The 14478-nt window shown below is 33.9% G+C and overlaps 1 protein-coding gene across 2 annotated transcripts in view; it reads left to right on the top strand.

The window, feature by feature from the left end:
- Agps (alkylglycerone phosphate synthase) overlaps window positions 1–14478 on the top strand; it is a 131956-nt gene that overhangs the window by 108628 nt on the left and 8850 nt on the right. For both annotated transcript variants that reach the window (XM_076865890.2, XM_076865891.2), the window contains exon 19: window positions 2854–2911. In XM_076865890.2, coding sequence (XP_076722005.1) covers window positions 2854–2911 — 58 coding nt within the window. The remainder of the gene's footprint in view (window positions 1–2853; window positions 2912–14478) is intronic.

Genomic DNA, 14478 nt, shown 5'->3' with positions numbered 1-14478 from the left:
AAATTTTTAATTTGTTATATACGACAGTAGGGTACATTACAATTCATATTACACATATAGAGCACAATTTTTCATATTTACAGTTGTATACAAAGTAGAGTCATATTCTTCTTGTTTTCGTACATGTACATAGGGTAATGATGACCATCGCATTCCACTATCTTTCCTACTCTTATACTCCCTCCCTTTTCCTCCCTTCCCTTTTCCCCTTTGCCCTATCTAGAGTTCATTTAATCCTTCCACCCCCAACCCCTGGCAGCATATTATGGATCAGCATCCTTAAATCAGAGAAATTATTCGGCATTTGTTTTTTTGGGATTGGCAAACTTCACTTAGTAGTATATTCTCCAGCTCCATCCATTTACCTGCAAATGCCATGATTTTATTCTCTTTTAATGCTGAATAATATTCAATTGTGTATATATACCAAATTTTCTTTATCCACTCATCTGCACACACATGTCAAATAGAGCACTAATTTCTAGAATATATAAAGAATTCAAAAATCTTAACACCAGAAAAACAAATAACCCAATCAATAAATGGGCCAAGGAACTGAACAGACACTTCTCAGAAGAAGATATATAATCACTCAACAAATGTATGAAAAATGTTCAACATCTTTAGCAATTAGAGAAATGCAAATCAAACTGTCTCACTCCAGTTAGAATGGTAGCTATTAAGAATACAAACAACAATAAGTATTGGCGAGGGTGTGGGGGAAAAGGCACACTCATACATTGCTGGTAGGACTGCAAATTGGTGCAGCCAATATGGAAAGCAGTATGGAGAATCCTTGGAAAAGTGGGAATGGAACCACCATTTGACCCAGCTCCTCAGGTCTATACCAAAGGACTTAAAAACAGCATACTACAGGGACATAGCCACATCAATGTTTATAGCAGCACAATTCACAATAGTTAAGCTGCTAGGTTTTTTTAATTATTATTTTTTTAGTTGTAGTTGGACACAGTACCTTTATTTTATTTATTTATTTTTATGTGGTGCTGAGGATCAAACCCAGGGCCTGACATGTGCTAGGTGAGCACTCTACCGCTGAGCCCCAACTCCAGCCCAAAGCTGCTAGTTTTTATAAAACCTTTTGTTGATGGCCAGTATTTCTCAAAACAAGTATGTGTAGAGTTAAAGAAACAAATGGAACTATGGAGGACTCTATAGGAAACAGTTTTCTTAAAAACTCAGGTGCCCTAGTATTTGAATTCCATTGTGTGCCAGTCCATAATTTCAGTGGTGCCGCACATGTACCCGTGTTTAGATCTGAACTATAGACATGATTTGGTGGGCTCTTCCCTACCCCTCTTCCTTTTTTTTTTTTTTTTTTTTTTTGTTAACAGCTTTTTGAAGTGTAATTAAAATAACAGTACTCTGTACATTTTAAAGTATACAACCTGATGTTTTGATATAAGTATGTAGTACTGTCACCGTAATCAAAATAATGAATATATTTATCAGCCCTTAAAAGTTTGAGTATATTAGCCCCTTAGCTTTTCAGTGCTTTGGTGGTATTCGCTGGCTACCAAAGGTTCTTTCCCTGCAGTAGCACAAGTGAAGTTGTTTCCTTTTCCTAGTTTAAGCTGCCATTTGCTAAGTGCTACTGACCTCAAGGAATCATTGCCTTATTGAAGTAATTTGTTAGAAATGATAAGTTCTAAGAGTAGGACTAGCATAGTTGTGATTCTTTTGGAGAACCCTAAATCCTAAATAATGAGGTTCTTCTAGATTACATTGCAATGGGATGTGGTCCATTTGTCTGTCCTACCAGGGCCCTCTTCTACCCTGACCTGCCTCCTCATGGTTTATGTGCACTTGAGAAAGTCTTAGACATGCAGGGCACTGTAGATACCTCATGACTATTACATATTCATGAATCATTAAGAATCAAAGGTAATTCCACTTTCTATTACCCTTTTTTACTCTGCACTTCAGTCTGTATTTTGTTATAAGTGTTTATCTTTTTAATCTGAGGGCTCCATAAGGAAGTTAATCAGTATGTAGTGTGTCAGGAGGGTTACAACAAGGAAAAAAAAAAAAGCAAGGTTTTTCCTTCCACACTTTTATACCCATAGAACTGATAGGTAATTTGTCTCATGTCATTGACCTAAGAAGTGTTCTCCATAAAGATTTTTTAAAATATATTTTTAGTTGTTGATAGGCCTTTATTTTATTTATTTATTTATATATGGTGCTGAGAGTTGAACCCAGTGCCTCAACATGCTAGGAAAGCATTTTACCACAGCCCCAGCCCCCGAAGGATTTTTATGGTTGATCCCCAATAGCTTTGTGGGTGATTTTTTTTCCCCCTCTGGTGCTCATTGTGTGGTATTAGATAAGTAATTTAACCTAGTTAAGCCTGATTTTTGTATCTGTGAAATGAGAGTAATTATAATCATTCCTTAAGATTATAGTGAAAATAAAAGAGATACTATAGGCAAATTGCTTGGTACCTTTCTGGACATACAGTAGTAGTCATTTGATATTAGTTACAGCTTATGTTGGCATAAGCTATTTATTCAAAGTAAAACCTAACTCCACATTTATAACTTTTTACCTGTTCACAATTTAGTGTTGAGGTGGTTATTTTGCCTTTACCCCTCTAGAATCTCAAAGTAATCTTTGTAGATAATGACTGTTTACTAGGAAAAAAATTATAAAGCTAGCCCACAAAGTTTAATTGCTTTTTAAATGAAATTAACCTATGAGGTAGGAAAATTAGGCTTCTGTTTTATTATTTAACATAAGAAGTATGCATCTCCTTTGGGAGTTGGGTTTTACTCTTTAATTCCAAAGTAAAATCTAAGTAGCAGTGATTGGTTGTTTTGTTTCCAAATACAGGCAGCTGCTAGAGAAGAGATCCTTGCAAATGGAGGGAGCCTGTCACATCACCATGGAGGTATTCTTTTTTAGGAGCAAAATTTTTAGTATTCTTACTTTTAAAAATACTTGGTCTGATAAAATCCTGGGAAGAGTCATGATGTGAGTAATTTGAAAATGCTTGATATTTTTTAGATGCTTTTATGTTTTAGGATGACGGTGACTGAAGTAGGTAGTTAGGTTATGGTTGTAACCAATAGAAGCTTATTTGACAAGGCTGCCTCTGTCTGGAACCTAGCCAGTATTCTGGGTTCTCAGGGGTCTCATGTTACCAGAGAGTAGCCCAGCTTGCTTGGGAGATAATTGGTCATTACCACAAAACAATACCATTCATGAATGATTTTCAGCTACTGTTGGAATATAGGCGGACATCAGTCATACATATATTGAAGAGCTATTTGTTCTACCTACACAAACCAGCAAATTGACATATGAAAAAAAATTTTTCAAGATTTTAATGCTGCTTTATTATTACTTGGTAGTCATTTTGATATAAGTATCAAGTTTTGTTGTAGAATTTATTGTATCACCAATCAACATGATGGTGATACATCTACCTTCAAAAGCTTTGGAAAATAATATGAGGCAATCTTTTAAAAAAAGTTAAAGAATGACCATTCATTCTGTCATTAAAAATCTTAATTTTTGAGATTATTTACCAGTTCTGTAGCAAAAATTTGTTCTTAATATAAATCCCTGCATACAATTTAATGCTTAGAAAAATATAAATGTGTAGATTTTTAAATTTTAAATAAATTTTAATGAGATCATGAAGACAAATAACCGCTCAGTTTAAAATGTAAATCCTCGCCTGACTTGGATTCTCTATATCCTTCTTCCCCTATTTATTTTCATTCATAGCACTTACTATCTAATATGCTGTGTGTTTGTGCTTTTTAAAAATATTTTTCTCTGCCTACTGGGACATTAGGATCCTTGAGGATATGGATTTTATTTTTTGTGTTGCTGTATATCAGCACCTGAACTACTTAGCCCACTCAGTCCCTACGTTTGTGTAGAATGGATGAAAGAATTTGGTGGGAAAAGGAGTCGACTATAAAAGGCCTCTGAGCATATAGCATTTTTGCAGTCAAGCCTGGAGAAGATTGCTAATGTGGATGAATGAAACAGAAAGAGTTCCTAGCCCCATAATATCATTTTAATCATTTGCTTGTCACCTCACTTTTTTCTTAACCCCCACAAATAAAATTTTAACTTAGTTGTCTGGTAACTATTAAAGTGAATGAATTTGCCCTTTCCCTTTTTCTTCTCATTATCCCTTCCTTTGCTGGAGATTCTAATGAATATTAGAATTACAAAAATGAAAGGAGGAAAATGCATATTAGAAGTCTCTCAAGTAGAATTAAAAGCTTCTGATTAACAGTATAAACTTAACTGGAGAATATCATGCTAAGAGAAATAATCCAGTCCTAAAAAAACACAGGCTAAATGAATGTTCTCTGTGATATGTGGATGCTAACCCGTAATAAGGGAGGCTAGAGAGGGGAAGTATAGAAGTTCATTGGATTAGACAAAGGGGAAGGAGGGAGTGGGGATGAGAAGAAAGACGATAGAATGAATTGGACATAACTCTCCTGTACTCTTGTATGAATATATGACCAGTGTATCTCCACATCATGTACAACCACAACAATGGGATCCTAATTAGAACAAGTTATACTCCATTTTTGTATAATATGTCAAAATTATACTATTATCCTGTGTATCTAAAAACAACAAATTTCTTTTTAAAAAAGAATACACCTAATCTTCAAAATTTAAAGGAGAGATATTTCAAAAAGAAATTTAGATATTTTTTTTAGCTTCTTTTAAATGTTCTGAAGGCCACATAAATTATTTCAAGTCTTTTTCAATTCTGTTTCAGGATGACACTCTATTAATAAGTAAAGAACTTTTAAAAACAGATAATATTATGGAGTATTCATATTTTCTTTAATCTGAATTGATTGCATCAGTGAAGGAGGCAGAATAACTTAGACATATTACTTATTTGAAGAAAAATTAAAATGTCCTTTCAGGAACTAACAATTTTGCACATGCCAGCAATCAATAGTGTACCTTTTACTTTCTGTTACCAGAGAGTAGCCCAGCCTGTCTGGGCAGTGTAGGCTCTGTATTTATAATAGTAAATGTAAGAGAGAGAGAATTCTGGAAAAGGATCAGAGTGGCTGAATTGTATAAGGAAGAAACAGAAGCTTGTCATTTAGATAACTGGTTATTAGATGAGCTGTTTCCTTAATTGTGGGATAATATTCTTAGCTCACTTAAGCTTTACCGCGTCAAAAATTCTGTAGAAGTTGGAAATGAGCAAGTAACCTGAAACATTGCAGAGGAAAGCCAAATGCACAGTTTTTTCCTCAGCTCTTTATCTCTTTAAGATCTATTAAGAAAGTCAAGTCCCTCCAGCAGTGGCTGAGATGGCAAAAGTGTAATATGCCAGAAGTACTGATGTTACTGTTTTAGGTACACCTCAGACACTGAGAGCTTCTTGCTTGGCTTTAACAGAACCTACATAAATATACTCAAAGTAATATATCTATAAAGCTGACGCTACAGAAAAAAGTAATTTGCAAATTTAAAATAATACAGTTAAACAGCTGTAGTATAAATTTACTTAAAGCTCGGATTTTATTTATGAAACCTGTGCAAATATATTAATATTTATTATATTAATATTAACACACATAGAAGTTAATAAGAAAGTTAATAAGAAAATAATAGTTGGAAAAATGTAAACCTTAATCTGCAGTGTCATGATTATTCAGTCCTTGGTCCTAAAGCAAAAATGCAAATAGTTCCTGTCAGTTTCTCTCTCTACCCCTCCCCACCCCACCCTCAGGATTGAACCCTGTGATATTTGTACCTTTGATTTTTGCCAAAAGGGCAAAAAGTAGTGCTGTGGTATTTTTGATACAAACTATACTTTTAGTGCCTTTTAATGTCTTATAATCTGTTTTCCATATTATAAATATTTCTCATCTGCTAACAAAGGAATGAAACACCCTTCCTTGAGGGTCTGTGTAGTTCATTAGAGTAAAATATTATAATGTTTCAAAAGTCATTGATCAGAATTGGTGGGATTGTGATATCATTACCACCTTAAGACACCTTTTCTTTGAAAAGCATTTAAAAAGTGACTTTTTAAATAAGCATGTAAATGCTATAGATGCTGAAACAGTGAAACAAAGGGAGGAAAGAATGAAAGAAAATGATTAACATTTATAAAGCTCTAAAAGTTTGTTGTGGGGGGGTCTCTGTGTGACTTAATCTCTTTTTATCCTGCTCCCAATGCTGTGGAATGGGCATTATTCCTATCTTTCAAACAAAGACACTCAGGCTCTTGATGTGTAGTAGTGGCCCCCAAATAAGCAACTGTTAGTATTTGAATTTGAACTCACATCCTTCTGCTTCAGTATCCCTGTCCTCTTACTTAACAGTCAAAAATATCTGAAATGGTTACAATCTAAAAAGATTGAAATTGACATCCTTTGAAAAGAGATACATAATTAGTTTTAGAAATACATATGAGACTACTCTTTTTTAAAAAACACAAAACTTTCTTTAATTTTGACATTAATTACCTACCTTACTTTAGATGAAACAGATGAGCAGAAATGATTCAGAATGTTAATTTCCTACTCATAGATATTTTCATTGTTTTCTGAGTTCTTGCCCTTAAATCAGTTTCACTTTCTAGTTGTCTTCATACTTCCTGACTATAGGTATCTAACATGTCAGCAATGTCAGGTAATTAAACAAATGTAGGTCAGATTATGTTAAAATAAAACTACTTGTATAACTATCTAACATGTCAGGTTCTATATTTAGAGGCCTTTATTTATTAAGGATTCCAATTTTAGTGAAATAATTTATTTTTAGATATTATTGGCTTTAAGTTGAATGGACCTTAGTTTATTGAGAGGCTCTGCCATATTTAAAAAATATATTTTAAAATTTCTATCCTATTTCTCATATTTTTATTTTCTATGTAGTCAAAGATATGACTGCTTAGAAACAAATTTCAAACAACCTGGATTTCTCTAATTCTTTGAAAAAGGAACCATAAAAGCCTGAATACAAAATATACTTCAGATGAAGATGCTTTTCCCTTTTTCAAACTGTTAAACATTAAAAGTGTTTCAGGGCTTAGCTCTCAGCTTTCATTCTACTGTGTTCACTCCCTCTGTGATTATCTACCTGAATCCCACAGCTTAAAAGAGCATCTGTAATCTGATGACTCTAGGTACCTGAAAAGATCACCTCCTTTTCCCACTCTGTCTTCTGCACTACTGCAGGGCCTCCTAACTAATCTGCCTCTTCCATTCTGTTGCTGTGTTCTCATTTTTTTTTTTTTTTCACTGCCAGAGCAATCTTGTCAGAAATCTGTGGTTTCTCCTTACATTGAAATGAAACCCAAGCTCCTTAGCAGGGTCTTCGAAGATGTAAACAGTGTATCTGTCCATCTCTCTGTCCATGTTTCTGATTACTTTTTCCCCTCTGGCAGTGTTGGCCTTCTTGGTGTTCCTCAGACATACCAGTAATCTTTTTTTCCTCTTCAAGCCCTGTAATATTTGTTCCTTTAATTTCTAATGTTCTATCTCTTGTTCTTCCCTTAGATATTTGTATGGCTCTGTTTCCTTCACTTAGGTCTCCAGCAGAAATATCACCTTCTTAGAGGTATCTTCCTTGGCCTCTTCTGTAGTTTCAATTCAGTGAGATTACTGACTCTTTTTTATTTGTCACTATGTTCCCCAGTCCCTAGAACAGTGACTGGCTGCTGTACTTAGTTATGTAGTAGATATGAACATGTTAAGTGAATGGATAGGTGTATGCCTCAGTGCTTGCAAAATTTAGAGCAGTTTTACAAATTCTCACACAAGTCTAAATGTTTCATATTAGAATGGCAATAATCCCATTGCTAATTTAGCTTTAAACATTTAATGAACAGTCCCAGTTTGAATATAGGAGCCTATTTAATCATAGGAAGACTCAATTTATTTTATAATATTTCTGGGAACGTATATTATCAGAGTCAGTTATTCAGTGGATAAATAGATTAGAGGAGAATAATGTGCATTTCTCTGAAGTTCTGTACCACCAGCCACTTTTGTGTTCTTCCATAGGTACCTTATGTGTACAAGGTTCCATTCACACTTTTAAACAAAACAAATGAATTTGAGGGCTGATAAATAGAAAATATCAGATTTGGAATGAGGTCTATATTTGACTCCTGGCTCAGCACTTAACTAGTCATGTAGTCTTAGGGAAATAATTTCTCTGAACTGCAATTGTCCTTACCTGCAATACAAGAATAATAGTATCTACCTCATAGATTAATTGGAAGACCTAACTCTGATAATGTATGTAAAGTATCTAAAATGCCTTGCGTGTAGTAGGTGCTTTCAAAATTGTAGTGCATTTGTTTTCTAATAGCAATAGCAGTACCAGGAGGAACTCTGGTTTGTATTCATAATCTCTTGTCCTAACCATTGAAGAAAGGGTCGCAGTTTATCTGGAAAAGATCCATGTATTCAAAAGGTATGAGTCAGTGATGGACTTAATACTTTGTCATCTATAAACTGCAGTTGACTTCACTCTATGGGAAGGTTTCTTAAAATCTATAAGGCAAGAAAAAAAATTTCTTTCATACTATTAGCTATGAAATTTGTTGCAGAAAAGTATCTGTTTCTATAATGGCTTCTCTGCTTAAAATCATTTGATTTATAAATGTTAAATGTCAGTTACTTTTCATTATAGTTCATGAAGAAACCTTTTCAATATGAATTTTAAATAATGCATTTAATTTTCCTGATAAACTTAGTCAATACTGGAGATTTTGAGGCATCACTTATTTTTTATGTGTTCAAAAGGTTTTCCTTGATTTGCATCCTGAACTGAAAACCCAACCTTAGAGAAGCATCTTTATTTACTGACCTTCAGGGAGTGTCATGATGCTCTCAGTACCATTTTTGAGTTCTTTACGAGAGGAGCTTGGGGTTGGAAGAATATTGATGCAATTTCTCATAGAGGGTTTGGCCTGTAATTGTGATTAATAACAGTTGCTTTCACTATCTGGAAACAGACAGGCTGGTTTGTCTGCCTACAATCATGCTGTGATAAATGGAGCTATTTTAACTCTGGTTTTGTGTATCAAAGAAAACAGATGTAGTCTGGAACTGGAGGCTATAGGAAATATAAAGTCTGCTTAACTTAATCTTCATAATGCTTGTTTTTATAACTGACGAGCTGGGCAGTTTAACCAGCAGAGTTTATGTCAGCTATGTATTTAATTTCAATTTACGACTGAAGTTTTTAAGTTGTTCATTCGCTAAAATTATATCTAAGACCTTGTCAGAAAGTAAAAAACATTGATTAAGCATAACCAGTCCTAATTTAAATATTGGTGTCTATCAAAATAATTTTCTATTATAAACACAGGGCAGCTACTCTTAGCTCTTTTCTGTGGTCTTAACAAAATCTAATGGTATCAGCAACTTTTTTCAAAAGACTACTCAAAAGACACTCTATAAAAGATCAGCTTTGGGATCATTTGTTGAAAAGCTTCTAGTGTGAAATTAAAAGCATATAGGTTGGAAAGGAAGAAATAAAACTGCCCTTATTTGTAAATTACATGATTGTCATTGTAGAAAATCCCAAGGAATCTACACAAAGCAAATTTGCAGAATATAAGATCACACACAAAAATCAATTACATTTATATACATTAATAATACATATACTATGTACAACTATAATATAACAATAAAAGAGTGGGGAAAATAATACATATAGAAACCAAGATTTAAAACAATACCATTTATAGTTCCTCAAAAAATGAAATAGGCATAAACCTAATAAAAGATGTACATACTTACACACAAATCTAACAAAATAGATATAGAATCTGTGTGCTAAAGATTATGTTGAAGAAAGAAACCAAGGAAGACCTAAATAAATGAAGGAGTATATAGTGTTCTTGGGTTAATGGAAGATTCAACATAGTGAAAATGTCAGTTTTCTCCAGATCAAAATTGCAGAAAGGATATTTTGTGATTATAGGAAAGATTATTCTAAAATAGAAGTGGTGGGGCAAAGGAACTAGATAGCTAAAACATTTTGAAAAGAGAAGAATAAAATGACAGCGATCAGTCTACCTGATTTCTTTCTTTCTTTCTTTGTTTTGTTTTTTTAAAACTGGGGATTGAACCCAGGGTGCTTTACCACTGAGCTACATCCCCAACCCCCAACCAATTTAGTTTTTATTTTAAGACGAGGTCTTGCTGAATTGCTGAGGCTGGCCCTTAACTTGTAATCCTGCCTCAGCCTCCTGAGTTGCTGGGATTACAGGCATGCACCAGCATGCCCAGCAGTCTATCAAATTTTGAGTCTTATAACTACAGTAATCTGTGTGGTTTTGAAGGAAAGATACATAGATCAGTGGAACAGAATTGAGAAGAACACCCACACAAATATATCCATCCAGATGATTTTTTACAAAAATACAAAAGCAATTTGGTGGAGAAAGCATATCCTGCAAGAACTGGTGCTGGAACATTTGCAAATCTGTGGTCAAAAATAACACAAAACAAAACATTGACCCAAACCTCACATCTCTACAAAAATTCACTCGAAATGGGTAATGGACTTAAATGAAAAACATAATATGCTACAATTTTTAGAAGAAAAGCATAGTATAAAATCTTTGGGATTGAGAGGTAGTCAAATAGTTCTTATTCTTGAACTGGACACCAACAAAAGAAAAATATACAAAGAAAAATTAACAAGCTGGATTCATCAAAATTAAGAATTTTTACTCTATGAAAGACTCCATTAGGAGAAGGAAAAGAGGCAGAAAATATGTGCAGACCACATATCCAAAACAAGACATCAGCTGTGTTCATGATGATCCCAAACTGGGAAGCCCAGATATTCTTCAGCTGGTGAATAGCTAAACATACTGCAGTATATCCATACCATGGAATACTACTCAGCAGTAAAAAGGAATGAATGCATGTAACAGGTTGGCCGAATCTCCATGGAATTATGCTGAGTATATAAAAACCAACCCAAAATATTACATACTGTATGATTTTATAATTTTTCTGAAATGACAAAATTATAGGAACCAGAGAAGTGATTAATGGTTTCTAAAGGAGTCAGAACTTGGGAGAAGGTGATTATAATCAGGCAACATGGGGGATCCCTTTAATGATGTAACTTGTTGTGTATCTTGAATATCAGTGTCAATATTCTATTCTTTTGATAACCTTCAGATGGGTGTAGCCTTTCCAACATTGAGTTTTTATCCGATTGCTGTAGATGCAGAAATTTTGTTTTGCCCTTCAAATTAATTTTCCCAGTTTCTTCTTTGTGATTGGCCTTTTCTCATAGACTTTAGATGATGATTATAATATTTTTTCTATTAAAGCAATATAGTAAATAATTATCTTAAGAACAGACTGAAAAACAATTTAACCTTTAATTTAGCAGAACATTATGTTACTTCAGCTATATCGTAGGTTAAGCAGTTTTGGGAGTTGACAGAAAACCCATAGCAAGAATGTATTGATTCCTACCCTTCCCCACCTGTGCAGCTACAGATGCGACAGTTCAAGAGAACAGTCAGGGACAGCATTGTGTTCACTTTCTTCTGCTACATGCTGTATTTATATTTCTTTCAGCCTCATCAGTATCATTAGGAGAAGATAGTTAATACTACTGCTCGTTAGACTTCTAAAGAGAATTTTTTCTTCCCAACAGTTTTATGTGTAGGACAGAAAATTATTAGTCTGAAAGCACATATTGTTACAGAATATTTTTCATGGTTAGATTCAGTGATTAGCAAACAGTCCTAATAGATGATCCTTTAATAAATAGGTGACTTTAAGTAAAATTTATTTCTTGTGTTATCTATAACTCTGCTGGTGAATACAGAAACCCCTAGTATACATGTAGTCATTTATATTTACATTCTGTAATTAAAATTAAAATTTTAATTAAATTTAAATTTTAAACTGTAAATTAAATTAATTTTAAATTTAAATCAAATAATTTAATTTAAAATTCATGCCCTTAGTTACACTAGGCACATTTCAAGTGCCTTATAGCCACATGTAACTAATAACCACCATCTTAAACAGTGCAGATATAGAACATTTTCTTTATCATTAGAGTGTTCTTTTGGACAATGCTAAAAGCTTTACTTTGCATGTATTTTCATCTAGAAAATAGTCTCCCAAAATATGACTTGAAACTTTTTTTTTCAGTAGACATTAGATTAAATTGCATTTGTCATTTATAATTGATATTCTCACAGATTTAACTTCTGTCTGCCCCTTTTCCCAAAATTTCTCTCGTGTGATCAGTAATGTCAAATTTAGAACAAGGTCCCCTTGCAAATGGTAGTAAGTCTCTTACTGCTGATCCAGTTAGTTAGCTGTAGCAATGACAGTAGCCTTTATGGAAATTGGGCACCTAAAGATAAGCACTGGGAAACAGACACCAGGATTTCTCGGTCCTGTTACTGTTTACAGTTTGGGCCAGATATTTTTTTGCTGTGGGGACTGTCCTGTGCATTTTAGACATTTAAAGCATCTGTAGCTTCCACCCAGTAGATGCTACTAATGTCCCAGTTATAACAACCAGAAATGTCTCTAGACATTGTTAAATGTATCCTGGGGACCAAAATCACACCAGTTGAGAACTACTGATACAGTTCAGAAAGTTCTAGAGATTGTGAAGGAAATGAGAATTTGAGATTTCCTGATGTAACTTCTTTTGTATTTGCTACTATGTAACAGTTCTGAATATATCCAAGAAATAATGTCAAAATATAGGAAATGCAAGACAGACACAATCAAAGGAAGTTGAGGAAACCCATATTTCTTTCCCTAAATACTGGAATTCCTACACCATATGTATGGCTTCGGAATAACTGTCGTTCCATACTTTTTAAATTTTAGCTAACATTTATTGAATTCTTACTGTATGATGTATACTATGTTATGCAACAGCACCACAAAGAAGAATAAAACATGGCCTTAGTCTTCAAGAAGCATACAATGCTTTTTGTCTTTTTCTATTCTTATCTCAGATTATTTGACCTTTTCACTGGCTTTGGTCTCTATTGTATGGATATTGATTGCTATGCTGGTTTAAATTTTAAGTGTGCCAGGGCATCATTTGTGAACATACAATATAATTAGGACTTAATTATGATTCTGAGGACAGGCTCAATCCAGCTCTTCTGATGTGTTATCATACTAATAATCTAAACATTTTTTTCAGTTTCATAATCTCTGAAGACTTACTTAAGGATCTGTAAACACTTATAGCTAAACTGTACTAAAGAAATCTTAGCATTAAGAAAACTGACATTTTGAGTATTGACAATGAGAGAAAAATCTTATAATACTGGATTTTAACTGCTTTAGTAAAGTTCCTGATATTCATGAACTTGTCTTCATGATATCAGAAGTTTAATTAGTAGAAAATTAGTCAGATGACTTAAATCAAATTGACCTTTATTACCTAGTAAGCATTAAATTTATTTTTGTTTTAATAGTCATGGTCCTGTCTCATATTCTGCTAAAGGGTAGATGTTATCATTCCCTCTGTTAGAGGTCTGTTGGCTGACATTCAGTATACACCTCCACTGAAACCAACTAACCAAACAGAAATGTGTTTTATATTTATAGCACACACAAATAAACTACTACCTCCTCTTTTTTTCAGGCCAAAAACCCCATCTGAAGAAATATTACAGTGAGGTGTACTATATAACTCAAAGAGTAGAAACAGTCCATTGTTTTTCTCTGTTCCTGTTCCTGTTAGTGCCAGCAAGTTCCAGGATGCCAAAGCCTCATCTGACAAGAGACTGGATGTCCTTGCAACACTGGTTCCTTACATGATCTATCAGGAGTTTGGTCTGATTAATTAAATCTAGAAATAAAAAGTCATTGCTCAGAATACTTCTATCAGCAGTGAACTCTAGATTTCCTTTTTAAAATATGACCTGTATATTAATGATAGCTATCGAGGATGCTGAAAACTGAGTTTCCAAAAATACAGGGTTTTTTGTTCCAATTATTGCAATGCTGGGGGTTGAACCCAGGGCATGTTAGGCAAGCACTCTGCCACTAAGCTATATACCTTCAGCCCTCAAAATGCAATCATAATAATGAGTAGTTGCTTTTTGGTTTTGACTAAATTCTACTTCTGTGTTGTAGTTTTAGTAAGTTTTAAGTGTATGGTTCATTCCATAATTCGTTCTTTTAAATAAAAGTATAAAAGTCATTTTGACTTTATAATCAAAAGGAGAATATAGAAAGTTAAAATATATCTAGCTAAAGAGACCTCTGTACCCAACAAACCCCAGGTTTGTCCCTTTTATAATGGAACTATTTGATAGTTTTTGCTAAGTTTTTGGTCCCTTAAACCACAAAGAGTAGTTCCAGATAAGGTGAATATGAGTAGCCCCAGAGGGCTAGGCTGGCCCCCATGTTCACATTTTCCACATACAAAATCTCTTTACCCCGTGCCCCTCACATGTCTGTTTATTCTTTT

Source organism: Callospermophilus lateralis, chromosome 9 (genome assembly GCF_048772815.1).
Source record: "Callospermophilus lateralis isolate mCalLat2 chromosome 9, mCalLat2.hap1, whole genome shotgun sequence".
In the NCBI taxonomy this organism is placed as follows: Eukaryota; Metazoa; Chordata; class Mammalia; order Rodentia; family Sciuridae; genus Callospermophilus; species Callospermophilus lateralis.
Note: the sequence above shows the minus strand (reverse complement) of the source record. Positions and strands in the feature narration are given on the sequence as shown.